At 48.7% G+C, this 19,562-nt stretch overlaps 1 protein-coding gene across 1 annotated transcript in view; it reads right to left on the bottom strand.

The window, feature by feature from the left end:
• Nucleotides 1–3,383: 3,383 nt before the first annotated feature.
• BCO1 (beta-carotene oxygenase 1) overlaps nt 3,384–19,562 on the bottom strand; it is a 36,953-nt gene continuing 20,774 nt past the window's right edge. The window contains exons 7-11 of the mRNA XM_060130672.1: nt 17,822–18,079; nt 10,921–11,026; nt 7,772–7,866; nt 6,105–6,216; nt 3,384–4,147 (exon numbers count right to left, since the gene is read on the bottom strand). Coding sequence (XP_059986655.1) covers nt 3,918–4,147; nt 6,105–6,216; nt 7,772–7,866; nt 10,921–11,026; nt 17,822–18,079 — 801 coding nt within the window. The 3' untranslated portion in view covers nt 3,384–3,917. The remainder of the gene's footprint in view (nt 4,148–6,104; nt 6,217–7,771; nt 7,867–10,920; nt 11,027–17,821; nt 18,080–19,562) is intronic.

Genomic DNA, 19,562 nt, shown 5'->3' with positions numbered 1-19,562 from the left:
CCCCTTTCTTTATCTGCATTGCCCATTTCACCTGGTTACCTGCTACCATGCTTCACATATCAGCCATCCCTGGCTCCTGAGACAGTATTGGGGGTAGCCGGGGGTTCCCTTTTTACTGCCAGTCCATTGAATTGTGTTGGTTTGTTCCTTGGTGCTGTGTCCTTCACTATGCTATACGCTCCCTGAGGACAGTGGAGGTACTCGTTCTGTTGACCCTTACATGCCAACATAATCTTGGTCATCACTGAATGAATGAGTGAGTGAGTGAATATATGCTTGAAAAGAACAAGTATCTGAATGGAGTGGAAAGATACAGAGGATAAGAAGGAATAGAGGAAAGGAAGAAGGGAGAATTTGGATTAAACTTACATTCTCATGTACCTACTTTTTTTCCCTATTGCTTGAGAAATGTGGATTTCTCAGCCCTATAGCCACATTGACCATCTGAGCCTCTCAGATTCTAGAATGGCTTCTCAGTTTCCTATGAATCAAACCAAAACCTTTGGACTTTCAAAGAACACTCGAACCTTGTTTTTCCACTCTTTGGCTCAGAAATCCAAAGTTGGGAATCTAGCTAAAGAAAATAACAATAACAAGCACCTGAATACAGAGAGGGATGCGGCGTGGACCCTAAAAATAGACACACATTGTATATAATACAATCTGGCATTGTTTATAATAGTCAAAACCTAAATGTCCACCAGCAGGCGGGTGTACATCCTGCCATGTCCCAAAGATGGAATAATATGCACCCATTAGAAGAATTTCATGATCTGGGAAAATCATTGTATTGTATAGTAAGTGAAAAAAGCAGGTTATAAACTGGTGGGTTACAAACCTATCACCAATATGTAAACTGTGCATAGAAAAAATTTTTAAATTTGGGAAAAAACACACCAGAATGATTTCAGGGGTTTTCTTTCGGTAGTGGGACCCTGGGTGCCTTTCTCGTTTCTTTTTTTAACATAACGAGGTGCTCTACTGTGAACATATATGACTTTTATAATCAGAGAAAACAACACCCCCTAATTCTCTCACTCTTTCATGGGAAATTCACTCAACACCTGCTTTGTTCAGTCAACCCACATCCGCCTTCAGATCCTCATCCTGACCTTCACCCTCAGAATCTGGGCAGGCGCTCCCTCCAGGAGGCCTTTCCTGGTCGCCAGGAGGAAGGAAGGCTGGCTCATCCCCACCTGTCCCAACACAGGGCTCCCACATCTCTCCCTGCTCACCTTGTCCAAGAAAACTCCAGCCTCTCTGCTGGTGCTTGACCTCGAGAGACTGCTTCCTGCTGCAGCCCGGCAGCCAGGGCAGTGGCCCTGAGTCTGCACCTGGTCGCTGAGTCCAGACTCCTGGAAGGAAGCTGAAGAGCAGAGGCCATTGGTCTCACTGTCATTGGATGATGAGGAAGGCGGTGATGACTCTTCTGTCTGCATGTCCTGATTTGCCATGGGAAAGACTTCCCCCGGCCATTTAAAAACCATCCAAACTGTCTTTAAACAGCTGAAGAAGTGATCAAAGGTGTTTTCACTTAATCTGGACAAGCAACCTTCTCAATAGAGTCAGCCCACTGCTCGGTAGCTTTGGGAGGAAACGAGTACAAACCAGTAATGCGGATGGAGCTCGAATGCACTTGGATTTTTTGTGAGTTGATTTGTCCACGTATACATCCAGCTTATTCCTGAGATGGAATCAAATTAGAGAAACCCTTGAAGGAAAAATTAGTGGGTCAAACATCTGAGGGCTTACCACATACCTGACACATCTTAGAGCGCTTGTGAAAAGCTGTGGCTTTATCAAAGGAATAAACAAATCCAGGGTGATTTTTCCTGCAGAACTTCCTGGACATGCACTACACCCACATGAAGCATAACAAGGAAGGCTCTGAGGATAAGACGGATGGTCTCGGCTTCAAGAAAGGTGCATGTGTCTTAGCTCCTGTGGCCTTTTGAGCTAATTACCCTGGCCTGTGTCTGAAATATGACAGAATTCAGGATCAAGGCAAATTGGACGTCCCGGCATTGATCTTTGGTGTGTCTGAAACCAAGAAGAAAAGATGTGGTGTGCCAGGCTTCCTCATTGGTCTGGTATTTTACCTGTCTTCCTAAACAAGGAAAACGAACCACGGACATACTTTTCTTCCCCGCAGAACTGCGTCCTTTTTCATGACTAGGTCTGGGTATTGTTTGGCAATGGGAATTCAGTAGAATAGCGGTGGGGAAGCATTTTTTAAATACCACCCTCTTCTCAAACGTTTAAAGTAAAATAATGAATAGGTGAGTGACTGTCCCATTTGTCAACTCTTTTCCATTCCTGCCACCCAAATGCAGGCCTCCATCACATGTTTCTTAGGCCACCATGGTTGACATTTCTTTCCAATCCATCTTATCAAGGCTGGAAGTACTGAGGTCTCCAGAGGAGAAGAGTAGATGTTCTTTATTCTGCCATCCACGGAGTTTGGGTTTTTGTTTAATGGGATCTATGAACTGAGCATGAAATGGAAATGCTGGGATGGTAGAGGAGTTTTTGAGGAACCAACAGGGGAAGAAAGAGAGGAGAGATGAGGGACAGCTGGGAGAGGAACCCTTGTTGGGAATTTGGGGGTGGTGTTCCATGTGAACTGTCTTCCTTGTCTTCCCAGGAGATCCTCAGTAAAATATCCTGTTATTTTTTTCTTTTTTTAAATATCCATCCCTTTTTGGTACATTATGGAGTTGGATTTCTTTGTTGGCGGAATTCATTCGTTCAACAAACAGTTAATTTGTTGGTAGAGGCTGCATCTACCAGGCAGTGTTCTAGAGGATAAAGTAGTGAATAAAACCTACCCAACACAGGACAACTTGGATGAAAACAAACAACAACTTGGATAGCACTTCCCTGGTGGTCCAGTGGTTAAGAATCCGCCTTCCAATGCAGGGGATGGGGGTTCGATCCCTGGTCGGGGAGCTAAGACCCCACATGCCACGGGGCAACTAAGATCACGTGCTCTGGAGCCTGCGCACCACAACTAGAGAGAAGCCCGGGAGCCGCAACTAAGACCCGACGCAGCCAAATAAATAAAAAGGAGAGCAAAACAACAACGACAACTTGGATGAATCTCCAAGGAATTCTGCTGACGGGACCCCCTTTCCTGTAGGGCTCTGGCACGCCCCGCCACCCTGGTTCTCAGCATCAGGCAAGACAGGACTCAATCCTGGATTCCAGCCCCTCCATGCCCTCCTGCAGTGGGGGACGCCCACACCAGTCTGCTGTCCCACTGGGTGTACAATGAGGCACCTGGCGGACTATGAACCGTCTAGCTCTGCCCCTCTGTTTTACTGCCTTAGAAGATCTTCAGAGGAAAGAAGCCATGTAAAATTAAAATAAGGTCTGAAAAGGCTTTAAAGTTTTATTATTTTATACTATGCCCTGCCTTGCATGGAATGACCACAAAGTACACGCCTTTTGGGCCACGTAGTCTACTAACAGCACAGGGTTGAGAAAGCTAGAACTCACGATGTGGTCCACGGGGAAGAAAGGAGGGAGGGAAGGGAAAGAAAGCTGGGGAGGGAGGAGCAAAGATAAATATTTCTGTGTCTCTTCTCCGGTGGGTCAGTGGCTGCCCATTCTAGGAGCAATGATTATGTGCCTTAATACAATTGCTGATTCATGGTCACGGTCTTTATACTAAAGGAAAGGGGCTTTTAGAAGTACTAGAGCTAATCAGTAAATATTTGATCAACTTTCCAACAAGGTTCTAATGGCCAAAATGAAATGAAAGAAAAGATACTGATAAAAGCTCTATTTCCGTAACTTTGTCTCAAAGCAACCATGGAAAGAATAAGTGCAAAATAAAATGAAGGGCCCCCCCACCCAGGGAGGGACCACCCTTGAGTCTGGTGGAGCCATTCTCCAGGGCCCAGGCCCCCACCCTGTCAGGTCCTTGGGGCCACACGGCGCTCAGCAGCCCTGTCCCGCTCCTCCCGGGAAGGGGCCTGCTTCCCTGCATCCCAGTCGGCACCTGGGATGAACAGCCCGTGGAGATCCAGGTGCATCTCTACATCAACGGAGGCACGAGCCAATTCTGTAAACGTCTTGGCATCCAGAACCAGCAGAAAAGGCAGCTTCTGGGGATCGGTAGAGACAATGGCTGATAAGATAATCCCTTTGGGGAAACAAAAAGAGACACTTTGTAAAAGCGCAGCCTTGAACCTGGTCCAGCTGGGGGGATAAGGTTCTCAGCTCTATCTCCCTGTCCTTTGAATGTAAGTTATCTAATCAAAACAGAAGGGAAGTGAATTTGGTATTCTGTGGGAGCAGAAGGGAGAGGCCAGGGAAATTGGAAAGCTTGGCTGAACCAGTCCCCTCACCTTTCTGAGCCTCAGTCTCTGCATCTGTAGAGTGGGGATAATCCTCCCCACCCTCAGATGGTTGCTGAGAGGCTCTTGCACGGTCAGTTATGAAAGCACTTTGTAAATCATTACATGCACTGAAGAATGGCTATTTTCCTACTATCTAGAAACTCCAGTTACAGAGAATCAGCTTTGACGCTGCACTTAGGCTAATATCCGTCACTCGGCTAAACCCGGACCAGTTGCACTCAAATGGCGTTTGAATGAGTCCAGTTCATCTCATGCACGTGCAGCTTTCCCCTCTGTAAAATGGGAATATTCTAAACACCCACTCTCAAGGGACAGAGGGCTAAATGAAATAGTGCACATAAACTTCCAGCGAAACTTTGTGATTCTTCCCAAGGCCTCCCGGCTTTCAGAGTGGCCGAGGGCAGCTGAGGTCAGATCAGCTTGAATTCGACCCTCCTCTGTATGCACTGGGCATGTGACAGACCGTGGGTAAGACCTCACTCTCTGAGCCTCTCCTTTGGTGGAATGAAGACCAGGTTGCTCCCTGCCCACAAGAATTGTGCAGGACGCACTTGCCCAGCCCAGGGGGAGGCCAGCCTTAGCAGGAGGTGGCACCAACCATCCCCCACCTTGGAGGTGACAGTGACACGGGGTCCCTTACCTGGCGCGTGCAGTGCAGGTCGATAGGAAGACCCAGGTAGAAAACCACTCCCTTCTCACCTGAGGGAAGCAGCTGGCAGACTCAGCAGGGGGCAGCCTGCCCTTCCCCATAGGCGTGGGCAGCCCCACCCAGGCTTGTAGTACCCTCCTTAGCATCCCTAGGGGGTGGGCAGGGCATTTCTGGGGCAAAGGCAGAATCAAAGAGGGAAAGGACCATTTGGTCAGGTGGAAACCTGGACAAGAGAGGAGGGCCACAAGCATTTCTAGGTGCTCCACGGAAAACTTACATGCTTAGAGGAGTCACAAATTCAGACCCAGCCATTGCAATGGATTTTAAAACCAAGATTCTATACTCTGGGCAAAGGTAGGGCAGCTCCGTGGAAAGGAAGTGGGCTTTTGTGTCGCAAACAATTTAATCACCCCGGAAGGGAGGTCTGACCTTCTGCTCCTGGGAGATGACCTCTAAGCCTTTGGACTGACGGTCTGATGAGAGTGCCTTTGTTTACCTGGGGCCACTGCATATAACCCATCCTAGCAAAGTGATTTAGGGGGAGGCCTGGGCCACAGGTGTCAGCTTAACCTCCAGAGGGGCCGAAGACTGGAGGTCACCATGTCCGCATGACCACGCCCCACACGGGCTCCGACACAGGGCTTGGAGAGCTTCCCTGGTTGGCCATGCTCCGTGGACGTCGCTGGGGAAGTTGGTGTGGTCCTACCCCCCACAGGAAAGGACCAGCGGAAACCCCAAGCACAGGACTCTCCTGGATCCCGCCCCACTCGCCTTTTCTCTTTCAATCTGCACCCTTTCGCCGAGATAAACCATAACCATGAGTACAACAGATTTCGGTGTGTTCTGTGAGCTCTTCTCTTGAAACTGAGGGTGGTCTTGGGGATCCCCAAACTTGCAGCTGGTGTCAGAAGTGGGGGTGGGCTGGGGGACTCCCTCATCCCACAGCTTTGGACTCAGACACACCTGGGCTTCAAAGCATGACTCCACCAGCTGTGTGATGGGGGGTGGTCACTGCCCCCAAACGATGTCTCTGTTTGAGGGGTGATCACAGGTACAGTGCAGCAAGCGGGCTGCCCTTCCTGGAGCCTTACCGTGATCCTCGTCCTCGGCACCTGGTGTGGGCACGAACACTGGCTCCGCCGGCCAGCAGTGCACCTCTCCCCACTTCAAGGATGACTTCGTGAGAATGTCGTATTTTATTATCTGCGCATCCAAAGGGGAGAAACATGGGGATGAGTGGTTGGAGAGCATGCTTATTCCCTGCGAACAGGAAGGCATCAAGGCCCCAGAGAGAGGGGAGTGGACTCTGGTGAACGTAGACCCCAAACGGCATCTGCCTCTGGTCAGTGTAACAGCAGAAAGAAAAGCCGCTTGCTTCCTCCTCTGACTTGAAGCAAAGGTCCTCCTGCCACTGCAGAGCTGACAGTACACACTGAATTCTTTCAGAAATAAAACCCCTGGATTTATCTGGTACTTGGCACTATATTGCTTTTTTTTTTTTTTTTTTTGCGGTACGCAGGTCTGTCACTGCTGTGGCCCCTCTCGCCGCGGAGCACAGGCTCCGGACGCGCAGGCTCAGCGGCCATGGCTCACGGGCCCAGCCGCTCCGCGGCATGTGGGATCTTCCCGGAGCGGGACACGAACCCGTGTCCCCTGCATCAGCAAGCAGACTCCCAACCACTGCGCCATCAGGGAAGCCCATATATTGCAATTTTTATACACATTAGATAAACTATTCAATGCAAACCTTTAAAGTATAATATGATTCCTTTGTTGTTTTAAAAGTGCGAGTCCCTGGCCTTCTCTCAATCTCTAATAGGCCTCTTTCCCCTGAGGGTGTGGGATTAGAGGGGAGTGACTCGGGGTGTGCGTATGTGTGTGGGGGAACCTTAATTTTTTGCTTTGTACATTTCTGCACTGCTTGCATTAAAAAAATTTTTTTTCCATTTTATTACTAAAAACTGAAGCTACTAAGGAAAACTGATGTCTGTACAGCACTCAGCATGGTCCCTGGGAAACAGCAAGTGTTCAAACAAATAGCAGTTTAAAAAACAAAATATGAATCGCTATGCTGTACACCTGAAACTAACACGATATTGTAAATCAACTATACTTCAATTTAAAAATAAGTTAAAAGGGACTTTCCAGGTGGCGCAGTGGATAGGACTCTGCACCCCCAAGGCAGAGGGCCTGGGTTCGATCCCTGGTCAGGGAACTAGATCCCACATGCATGCTGCAACTAAGAGTTCGCATGCCACAACTAAGAAGCCTGTGAGATGCAACTAAGGAGCCCACCTGCCGCAACTAAGACCCAGTGCAACCAAATAAATAAATAATTAATTTAAAAAATAAGTTAATTAAAAAAAACGTAAATCGTCCTAGTTTCAGCTCTACCCTCTCTGCTTGAGACAGTGAGTTCCTTGAGGGCAGGAACTGGGATCTTCCTGTTCACTTCCTTTTCCTCGGTGCCTACCACATTGTAGCACATAGCTGGTGCTCAATAAACATGCATCCAAAAAAGAAATCAATGGATAAACTCCAGACACCACATCCTTCTTGAGCGACAGCCCATAAGGTGCAATTCCCTCCCCTGGATGGTCCATCGTTGCTTCCAGTGTATTTTGTCCCAAGCTGACGTCACTTTCTGACTTACCCCCACCCCAAGGGGACCTCGGTTCTGACCTCCCTGAGAACCTGGGAACTCAGCTTTGCAGACAGACACGATGGTTATAGGCTGCCATCTCCCAAGGACTAGTACCTTGGTTGGGATGGGGCTCCACTGGACTTCAGCAGCAAAGACATAACGGTATCGCTTCCCGTTGTGAGAGTAATTGATCCGAGGCAGCTCTAAGCCTAGAGAGAAATGGCACAGCTGACAAAGCCCCCTTCACCGAGAGCTGGGACCACGGGTCTTTTGTGGTATCCAGGCTGGGCATCCTTTTCACAAAAACGGTTCCCAAGCCAGGATCCCTGAACTTGATTCAGGCCCTAGATTGGATCAAGGGTGATCACAGGGCAGGAGGAAGGAACTTCTGATAACTACCCCAGCTCCATTAGAAGCTCCATTAAGAGCAAGGTAAGATAGACCTGGGTTTCTAAGTGTATAAACATCTTTAATTATCCAAGATAAAAATCAAAGAAAATTGCATGAGTAAAATCAGAGGCTACTGCAATTTTTTAAAACTCTTTTTAAAAAAAGTGTGTGCGTGCACATGTGTGGGTGTGAATAGAAACTTCTGAAACTGTGGAAGGAGCATCAGTGGGGAATATTTAAATAAATCTGGTGAAATCATATAATAACATTATACAAAAGTAACATTTACAAAGAATTTTAATAACATGGGGAAATGTCCACATCATAAGATTAAATGTAAAAGGCTGCTTATGGGATTATCTCCACTGTGTTATAAATGAAGAGAAAAAGTTTGGAAGCATTGCTGGGGTGATAACTTCCTCATGGTGGTTTATAGTTTGTACTGTCCATTCTAAGTTTTTCATTGTGTGAAATTTTCATTATACCTATTACTTTTGTAATCCAAAAAGCCTTAAAAATGTGTCCATGTCCATGCATATATATTTATATATGCTTGTGTCAAATTGAATTTCTAAGTCTGAATATTGAAATGAAAGTCCATCTTATGAAATACTGCAGCGAGTTGGAGCCAACAGCTGGTGAAAATATAATGTCCAAGAAAAGAAGAAGCAGAGATGGAAACATCTGCCACATAAAAGCCTCCTGAAGAGGACCCAGGGCCTAACTGGTTATCGGGCTCAGTGGGGAGGGAAGTGGGGTGCAGCAGTAAGAAGGGAAGATGTCTGATCCCACAGTCGGGTAATCACGAAATTCCCAAGGTCAAGATGAACGTGAGGACGAGGGACCACCCACACACTCAACTCAGAAAAAAGATGCCCACTGTCGGTCCCAGAGTCGGTCTGAGACTCCCTGTGATGCTCTTGGGTCCCTCGAACCTGGTCTGGAGCCCCCCTGTCCTCCACTCTGTAAATGACCAGCTATACGCCCATGGTTAAGTAAAATGTGATTCATGCCTGTGAATTCTGTCTGGCTATTAAAGCCACGCTCTTGAAGAATCTTGGGGATGTGGGGGAATTCCCAGGCTATGTTCATTAAGTGGAAGAAGCCATTTCAGAACATTCTGGATGGTATGGTATGCATTTTGTATAACCGTAAATGCAGAGGTTAAGGGTTTTTCGAGTCAGTGAAGCCTGGGTTCAGATGCTGGCTCTGCTGCCCAACTTCAGGCAAGTTATCGAATTATTCTCAGCTCTGCTGTCCTTGGTTCTAAAGCATGAACAGTACATGGCAGCCCCTGACTCTTAGAGGTGTTCTAATCACGGCTGCTTTTAGCTGGACTCTCACTGCGGGCCAGGCCCTCAGCTAAGCCCCTTACATGCATGGACTCACCTAACGTGATAAGAACAGGATGAGACTGGGGAGGAAAGGACGGGAAGTTGGGGAGCCCCTAGAAGAGGGCCTGGCATGCGCCAAGCAACGCCTATGTGATGGAAAGACTGCGTGGATGTTTCCAAACGGCCGTCACAGGTGGAGGGATTATGAAGGATTTGTCTACGGTCATGCTTTTCAGCGCTGCCCAAGGTTGCTACGATAAACAAGAATTCCCTTCCCAGAAATAAAACGACCGTAGTGTTTTACTCCTCCATCTGCCCATGTGAGTGACAGGTGAGCAGAGATGGAAGTTGATGCCTTAAGAATAGGGACGAACATGTCTATATTCACTTCCAAAGACTCTGAGGGGCTGGGGCACCACACAGAACCCATTATGGGATCCATGGGATGCCATGTGTAGACGGGGTTCTTAGTGGGCAAATCTGAGGTCGTCCTAGCAGAGTCCCCAGGACTGTCCTTCCAGACGCCTGGCCCTGGCGTGGGGCAGCGACATGGGGAGCCGGGCTCCCAGCCTAGAGCCCCGCCCGCCACTCCCCAGCCCTGTCCTGGGCAGGCCTGTTCATTCCACACTGCAGTACTGAGCACACCCTGCTCTAAGCCAGACTTCTGTCACGTGCCGGTGACAGCACTGAGCACACAAACACGGTCCCCACCCCATGGGCTTCTATGCTAGGGCAGTGGTTCTCAATCAGGTTGGAGGCCAGGGACGCTTATCTACATCCTCCAATGCCCAGGGCAGCCCTCTCCGCAAAGAACGACCCGGCCCCGGTATCAGCAGTGCCCACATTGGGATGCCCTGCTCTGGTGGGTGCTTCTCTCTGGGGGGGTTTATGCTCTGGGTGTAGCTCAGGCTTTCTGAGGCCCAATTTTCTCCTCTGGCAAATGGGGCTGAAAGCACCGATTCTGCAGGGTGTTCTGAGTGTGCACAGGTAGAAATCTGCACGTGCCATGCCTTTCAGTAAGTCAGCGTTCAATACACAGCAGCATTTGATACAGAGAACAAACTAGTGGCTACCAGTTGAGGGGGGCGATATAGGGGTGGGGAAGAGGGAAGTACGAACTATTGGGTGTAAGACAGGCTCACGGATGTATTGTACAACACAGGGAATACAACCAATACTTTGTAATAACTGTAAATGGAAAGTAACCTTTAAAAACTGCATTTAAAATTTAAATTCAAAAAAATAAAATAAACTTTTAAAAAGAAAGCAAAAAAAAAAAAAAAAAAAAAACCACGGAAGCATTTGAAAGGCTAGCCATGAAAGTCCCTGGGTCCAACGACCACCCGAGTACCTCCCTGGGAGGGGTATGAAGATACATGAAAGAGAAGTGTCCCCAGATGCCTTCCCCTGGGCGTCCCAACAGCCTTCCTCTCAGTCCCTTGTCCTCGTCCTCGCACATCTCCTCTGCATCAGAAAGAGGTATCATATAAAGAGGACATTCAGCCCCTCCCTAAACACAGGAGAGAGGATGCACTTTACCTTCATAAAGCAACTCCGGCTGGCAGTAGACTTGGTCCTCTTTTTCCTTCAGGGCTCTTGCTGTTGTAGATGACAGTTTGATTAAATTGGAGCCCGCCTCTGCGTTCTGAAAGAATCGGTTTTCCAGAAAAATAAACACTTGGTATCCAGAACAAATATTTGTGTTACTGTGCACATGTTAAAAAATGCTTTAGTGTCGTCACCTTGTTCCGGCCTCACATTAACCACCGGAAGCAGCTGTTATACAATTGGTATTTTCAGTTAAAAATGAGAACTGGGGGCTGGAAGTAACTCCCCAAAGAGGGCAAAGCTGGTGGGTGGTAGAAGGGGGGCCCTAAAAACCCTGGATCTTTTCTTCTACTCTGGGGTGCCTGATCCCTCACAGGTGAATTAATGTACGTATAAGTTCTCGCTTTTTAAATACTGGATGATTCACCTGTAAAAGGCTGCATCAGTCATTCAAAAGGTGTTTATAAAGAGTTCATAATAACGTGTGAAATGCTGATGATAGAATACTAAGTGAAAAAAGCAGCAGAGTAAACTGCATACACAGTCTGAGCTCAACCATGTTAAACAAAGAAAAAGAAAAAGAAATTACATTGAAAACAGCCTGGGAGAAATACCAAATAGTAACAATATAGCATGTGGTGGGATTATGGAGACTTTCATTTCTTTTTCTAGGCTTTTCTAGATTTTCAGTATTTTCTCCTATGAAAATGTACCCCTGCTGAAAAGAAAACAAACATGCAATAAAAATTACTTGGGAGAAAAATATCTCTCAAGGACATCTCTTGGTCTCAAGTGACAATCAGACTTTGTTCAGTACTTTACCATCATCGTTGTAACCCAGGAGAGAGACTGAACACAATTAATTAAATATCTATTGAGCATCTACTACTCCCTGTGTCCCCACATACTCTCTGTGAGACCTTGAACAACTTATTTGGTATCTCTGAAGTTCAGTTTCCCCTTCTGTATAATGAGGTATAGCACAAGCGTCGTATAAATAGTATGTGCGTCTCCGAGTTATTATGTAGGTTAAATAAAATAATCCATGCAGTTGGTTTATAAGAGGGCCTGGTTAGCGGTAAATGCTAGATAAATGTTAACTGCTATTGATAACATAATTGTATTATTATTAGCATTATTTTTACTACTACTACTACTGCCACTATCCCTGGGGGTGGGTTCAGGTTAGCTGCTGGGGGAGAAGGGGTAACAAGACTGCAAATCCCTGCATTCATGGAGTTACAGGAGGAGAAGTATGGTCATGTCTGACTTCTCATTTAAACTTTTCTCTACTTTCCAAACTTTCCAAAATAAGCTTTTATAATGAAAACAAACCTATTTGAACAATAGCAGCTTTTTGCTGAGAAGGTGGGAAATTTACTGCAGCCTAGAAGCTGAACTGTAGGGCCCCTCTGAGATTTGTTCAGGGCGATCCCAATTAACAGAAGAGGAAACTGAGGCCCAGGGAAGGAAAGTGACTTGCCCAAGGTCACACAGAGGGGAGCAGAGGCTGGGCCCAGAGGTTCGCACTGAGATTCTTCTGCTCAGAAGCAAAAGCACTACAGGCAGCAGGCAAAGCAAAGCCCCTGAGGCTGGCCGGTTCCCATCCCATAGTTCTCGGCTCAAACATCCCTTTCCCTGACAAGTTAGTCTGCAGTGTCTCCAAGGCGTGTGTCCCAAGCTGTAAATATCTCCTTTATGGACCTGCTTCCTTCTTTCATGCTGTCTTCCCTGTGCAGACAGTGATCAGATTCTATTCAGTGCATGGCACATAGTCAGCTCCCAGGAAGTAACTGCTGAAGGAATGAGCAAATGCATGACTCAATGAGCTTTTCCTTCAACTCTTAAGGGGCAGAACATGTGCTTTGCAGGTGGTTGTAAAAATCAAACGAAGGGCGTGAAAAGGTCGTCTAGCGCCTAGCACATCGGGTGACTTGGAAGCAGAGGCTCTGTTTGCCTTCATCTGTATGTGCAGCCCCACACGTGAGAGGCCCTGCCCTGTGCCTTGCTAGTCAAGCCACAGGCCTCTTGTGCATGTCCCGGGCTTGATTCTCAGGGAGTCAGTCCGCAGAGATGTTTTCTAGCTGCAGCATGAAACTGGTCAGACTGGTTGAGGCATAAACTGTGAATTTTTCCACACACAGCAGTAACGAACATGACTTGGCAGCCTTCTATGGCCAATGTGCTCAACTTTGGGAAGAAATCACTTTCCAGCCAGAATTCAACGAAATCCTGCAGTCTGGCTTTGAAATTCCTCAACTCGAGGGAACTCCCGTGAGAAGCAGTAATCTCAATAATCCCGCAAAACACTGGCTTTGGCAGCCTTGGGTGTGCAGTATGACTGTAGAGCTTTCTACGTGAACTTGAGCCTGCTTCCTCGTTTGTATAAAGGGGGGCAATCCATAACTTTTGGACGGGTGGTGAGTACAAGCAAAGGTCCCTTTGACCTGCATCTGGGGATTGTGGTTAGGATTAAATTAAATAATGGTTATGAAAGCACCTGATCCAGGGCCAGGCCATCGTAGTCAGTAATTTGGAGCCAGATAGACATGCATTCCAATCCCAACTCAGACCCTCTGGATGATTCTGCCATGTTGGGCAAGTTACTGTCTCTCTCATCTACAGTCATGGGGATGATAAATAACCCCAAGGACTGTCATACAGATTCGGTGAGAAGCATGTGGAGCATCTCACAGGGCCAAAAACATTCAGGACCCGGGATGAGAGCAGAGGCCCACCAAACCTATGTCCACATATAGCAAATTGTTAAGTAAAATACCGTTCTCTCCCGCCTTCCTTTATGCACAGAGCTTCAGAATGTTGTGGAACTGTGCTGATACGGCAACCACCACCAGCCATGCGTAGCTATTTAAATTTAAATTTAATGAAATTTAAAATTCCCTTCCTCGGCTGCACTGGCCACATTTCAGTAGCCTAGATATCTGGCTGCTACTGCTTGGACAGAGAATATTCCTTCATTGCAGCAGGTTCTAGTGCCCAGTGCTGGTCTGGAAGGATGCATGTGAATTCAGAATCCCAGGACTCCTTGGCATTCTGAGCTAGAAGCAGGTGGCAGAGTGAAGGCTGGCCTCTGGACCCAGGCTTCCCGCCTCCTTTTCTTGCCACTGCGTGGAAGCCCCAGCCAGCCCTGGCCTCCCTGGTGGGTCTGAGGGCTGCATCCAGCAGCACAGCCTGCCCTTAGGAGGACAGAGGCAGCTGCTGCAGGCTGGCTTGGGTCATTTGTGCAGGGAATTCAGGGATCCCAGGCCACAGTTGGGGTCGGAAGGGTGCCCCTCTGGGTGGGCACCCTGTGGCCCTGTGAATTCCTCACCCAGTGAAGAAGGGACACTGATGGAGAAAGGCCAGAGCAGGGGGCCCCTCTGGCCTGGGTCTAAGAGCAGAAAAGGCATCTGACACAGGGCCACGCACAGAGTGAGCTCTTGAGAAATGGTGCCTTCTCTTATTATTGGGTCTTCATTTTTGCATTTGAAAACAAGACAAAAACCGAATCTACTGAGCCAGGAGTTGGAACCATCCCTTCTAGCTCCAAGATGCCAGCCCCGCCCCTCCCTGGAGCCCTGCAGGACGAGGGCAGGGTGGCTGGCAGGGACTGTTGGCACCGCCCATGCCCCTTGGGGCCCAGCCCCGCCTTAAACAACCCCCGCACAACCCCTACACAAACAGGCAGAGGGTGTCAGTGGGCCCCTCCTTCCTTTGACCCCAGCTGGCCCAAACGCCGGAGAAGGTGGGGCAGCTGGGAGGCCCCAGACTTTTGAACACACTTCAGTATAGCCCATTCTATGTGGAAGGTACTTTCCACTTGGGAAATGTTCCAAGCGCTAAAGGAAGACCTTGCGCCCTTTTAGAGACCTTGCTTCACCTTTTTCATTCATTCATCGTTCATTCATTTATTTAAAATATCTAAGGGCTTAATGAGAACCCTCTGAGTACCAGACCCTGTGATGGGCTCAGAGGATAAACTGCTGACAAGACCAAGAGTCCCAGCCCTCTGGGAGCTTTAACAGGAAGCTCATTACACCTGCCATCAATGTGAGCAAAGAGCTGCAGGTGCCATTAGAATATACAAACCCACCGAGGGAGTCAGGATGCCAGACCTGAAGGATGAGAAGGGAGTAGAATCCCCTGGAGGTTGTGCCTTCACTGGGCTGGTCTCAGAACCCCCCAGTAAGTTCAACCTGCAGCCAGGACAGGAGCAGAGGTCTCACGGGAAGAGGACAGGGTTGCAGGCAGAGGGACAGCGACGTGCAAAGGACCCAGACTGAAGGGCATTTGAGAAAGGACAGCATCCCCTAAGGCCCTTCCCTAATATGCTTTTGGACGGGATGGAATCAGAGCCGCCGGATCTGGACACATAGGCCATGTCTGTAGCTCAAATTTCCCCTTTCAACACGCAGGTGGGGCGACTTGAAAGTGAAGCAAGGAGACATTTTTAAGGGACAATAAACAGCAATTAAAAAGCGTGGCCGGAGCTACCTTTCCCAGCACTCGCTCTTCTTTGCAGACGGCTCATGCAGTGCCTTTTTAAAACACACGAGCTAAACTTCTTAGCTTGGTTCCAAGGAAGTAAATCATTTCTAGAGCCTGATAAAAGGTTATAAAATCCTGCAGTGTGTGGGCAGCGGAAGGGAGTGTTTCCTCTCTGTGTATCAGCCGCAGGCTGAGGCCTCCACAAGGCGGGGGTGGGGTGGGAGGTGTGGTGGAGGTGCGCAGGCCTCAGGATTTGCCACCTGTGTGCTTTGTGACACCCCCATTGCATCCTGGAGCCAGGAGACACCCCAAGCGCTGCACTATGGAACTTCCCAGAGTGATGGGCACAGAGGCCAGCGGCTCAGATGATGATTTTGTGGGACACGGCCATTCATTCAATAGCCCTGAATCACATGGGGAGAAAGTTAATCCCTTTTTCTCTTCCAATCTTTCCGACTGGGTCAAGGCGAGAGTCTCAGTTAAGTGCCACTATGTCTTTGACACCTAATACTTTTCCAACGTTCTCTTTAAGGAAGAGATCAGGTCTTGGCAAGAGCATCAGCATCAGGCTAGAGCTCAGGACCTCTGCTTTATTACCAGCCCTTCACGCTCATCTGCTCTTCCATCTGCAGCGCGCAATGGCAGCGCGCAATGCTGCCTTTCCACTGGGTCGTCATAGGTTTCCTTCCAAATGGGTTAAGGGAAGAGTGAGTTGATTTAAATGAAAACATGATTTTGTAAATGTTAATAGAGGTGATAGGAAATACAGTGAAAATCATGACAGAGATACACAAATGACTGCAGCTGGGGAAATGCTGGAGAGAGGAGAAAGGACCCAACTCTGAAGTTGGACAAAGCTGGGTTCAGATGCGGGTCTTCCGCCCACTGGTTGGGAGGTGCCTGAACTCCTGCATGGAGGAGGCTGGAGGGTGAGAGAAGCCTCCCTGGGCATGGAGGAGTGTCTTCTGTTCCCTAGGCCTGCAGGGCCCTGAGAGAGGTCAGGGTGACCCTCTGGGACTCCTTCCAGGAGTTAGGCCTGCTCCGGAGATCAGCAGAGTTATACCCCTTACCAGCTCCAAGGAAGGGTTTAGAGCCAACCTTGGCTCTGCCACCGGGCTGTGTGACCTTGGGCACATTCCTTAACCTCTCTGTAAAATGAGGCTAACCTGAGGATGTCTCCCATAGATTGTTTTGATCATTAAGTTAGGTAAGGAAAATACAATGCTTAGCAAAGTACCTGGCACATAGAGTGCATTGAGTAAGGATGAGCCATCAAAACTGAATTGAATTGAATTTGGATTCATTTAAATTAATTAAGTCATGAAGTCAGGAAGTTCTGGAGCCAGAAGCCTCTGTAGCCTTTAAAACCAAACCCAGAGCCCTGGCAGCATCAGCCTAATTAAGGATAGCCTCTGGCCCAGGGGTCATTTTTAATGTAAGAACAGGACTGTTCAACATCAGGGAGACGGGTAAGCAACTGGTGATGAATCCCCACCACGGACTGTCAGGCCAATATTTAAAATGATGTCATAGAAGAATATTTAACGTCATGGAGAGATGTCTACATACACAAGTAGGTGGAAATAGTATGTATAGCAGTAGACTAAATAGTAGGTACATATTCAGCCATGAAAAAAAATGAGGCCCTGATACGTGCTACAACACTGATGAACTGTGAAAACATGCTTCGTGAAAGAGGCCAGCCACGAAAGACTACATATTGTATGATTTCATTTATATGAGATATCTAGAATAGGCAAATACACAGAGATAGAAAGTAGATTAGTGGTTACCTGGGGCTGGGGGGGGGATGGAGGGGTTGGGGGGTGGGGAGCTGATGGTTAAAGGGTACAAGGTGTCTTTTGGGGAAATGAAAATGTTTTAAAATTGCTTGTGCTGATGGTTGTACATTCAACTCTGTGAATATGCTAAAAACCATTGAATTGAACACTTTGTTTTGTTTTTTTTAAGATTTTTTTTTAATGTTGACCATTTTTAAAGTCTTTATTTAGCTTGTTACAATGTTGCTTCTGTTTTATGTTTTGGTTTTTTGGCCGGCAGGGCATGTGGGACCTTAGCTCCCTGACCGGGGATTGAACTCTCACCCCCTGCATTGGAAGGCGAAGTGTTAACCACTGGACGGCCACAACTAACTGAAGCCCGCTCGCCCAGAGCCCATGCTCTGCAACAAGAGAAGCCACCGAAATGAGAAGCCCGCGCACCGCAATGAAGAGTAGCCCCGCTCGCCGCAACTAGAGAAGGCCCGCGCGCAGCAACGAAGACCCAACATAGCCAAAAAAAAAAAAAAGAAAAGAACAGCTCATTTTGAATTTCAATATTAATGAAATTAGAGCCAAAGTCACTTCCTGAGTAGGCTCACATCTCCCAGGACTCAAGCCATTACCTTGTCCATGTGGAGGGGCACTGCAAACCTCTTGAGGGCTGGGACGGAGGTGAGCTTGGAGTTCTCCTCGAAGTTCTTGTTCAGGTTGGCCAAGTAGAAGAGCTGGTAAAGGCTGCTGTCCTCGTAGGCAATGACGTCGAACAGAAGGCAACCGTCCTCTTCGTAGGCATTGACGTGATGAAACACCACCATGGGGTCCGTGTAAAATTTGGTCAGCACGGGCTTCCTCGTCCTTTGGTCAATGATGTGAATGTAAGTCTGAAAGGAGATGCACATCAGTGGTCAGCTCTTCCTCTGCAGGCCCAACACAGCGGCATCAGGCAGGGGACAAGACCCAGCCCTGCCATCCACTTGCTTGTGACCCTGAAGCATTCCCTCCCCTTTATGAGCCTCTCTGTACCACCTCCAGACACATGCAGAAGTGCTGAGGGAGGAGGGAAGCTTTGCTGCCAGGGCCCCTTCCTCACCAGGAGGACAGTACCCAGGGAGATACAGGATCTGAGAGTGTACCGTCTCCCCAGCCTTCACTTGACTGTGATCCAGGTGGGCAGCGACAGGCCAGCTCCCAGGCCAGGCCAGGTTGGGGAGAAACAGTCAGGTCCAGCCCTCTAGGGCTCCTCAGGCCCCATTGGTGGCCAGCGCCCCTAAAGCCCCTCCTGGGTCCCCTCTCCTGACCTTTGCCCGCTGCAGGTGTGGTTTTCCCAGTAACCCCGCAGCCCTGGAGGGCTGCGGTGCTGAGTGACCGGTCTAGTCAGGGAGCCCACGTGAGTATCGGCTCATTAGGCATCCTCAGGCACCTCTGGGTGTCACAGGCAGTATCACTCTGGGTGTCAAGTAGCCATATCTGCAGCCCCAGTTGCCTAATCCAAGGAGGAAGGGGTATTTTCTTTCGTTTGGCAGCTCTGGCCTAACCATCCTCCTTCTGAAAGGAGGGAGGGGCTGCTCCAGGCTGCCATTTCCCCACCTCCTCTGGCTCATTGCTTCTTTCTCTCCTTTCCCAGAATCAGGCTTTGAAGTTAAGTGGGGGAGGGGCGAGGAGTAGTGTACAGAGGAGGAGGGCATTGGGAGGGAGGGTGGGTTTGGGGAGGTGAACACAGGCGTCGTAGGCTTTCTTCCCCATAAACCCAATCCCAGGGTCAGCCACAGGGACTTCTTGGAAAGTTCTCCAAATGCATTCCAAAGCCCTTCCCAGGGCTCTGTGCCCCGTCCTCGGGGGCTCTGTCTTCTCACTGTGGGACTCTCCAGGGCCAGAGGTCCCCAGGGGCTGCAGACTGGAGGCCTAGGGGGCCCCGACACTCCTGCTGGCGGGACGCTCATGGTCCTGCGGAGCAAACCCACTTCCGCAGGCTCCCTGCTGGCCCCCTTGCCCAGCTCATTCAGTCCACAAACATTCATATGAGGGCCTAAGACACATCAGACACTTTCGGGGGAACTGGAGAGAGAAAATAAAACCACCCGCCCACTTTCATGGAGCGTATACTTCAGTGGGGGTGAGGCCAAGGTCAGTGATCAATATATACAACACGTCACGGATGACGGATGAGCACGACTGAGAAAATGGAGTGGGGGATGCAGAAAGCCTGTCGGGGGTTGGGGGTTCTGTGATAGACAGGCGGACCTCAGGGATGGGGGAGCGTAGAGCGAGAGCGGGATTGATCAAGGGAGGAAGCCATCTGGGGAAAAACATTCCAGGTGGAGGGGACACAAAATCAAAGGCCCTGAGGCAGGAACGTGTTTGGCA

The sequence above is a fragment of the Lagenorhynchus albirostris genome, chromosome 19, assembly GCF_949774975.1.
Source record: "Lagenorhynchus albirostris chromosome 19, mLagAlb1.1, whole genome shotgun sequence".
NCBI classification, from domain to species: Eukaryota; Metazoa; Chordata; class Mammalia; order Artiodactyla; family Delphinidae; genus Lagenorhynchus; species Lagenorhynchus albirostris.
Note: the sequence above shows the minus strand (reverse complement) of the source record. Positions and strands in the feature narration are given on the sequence as shown.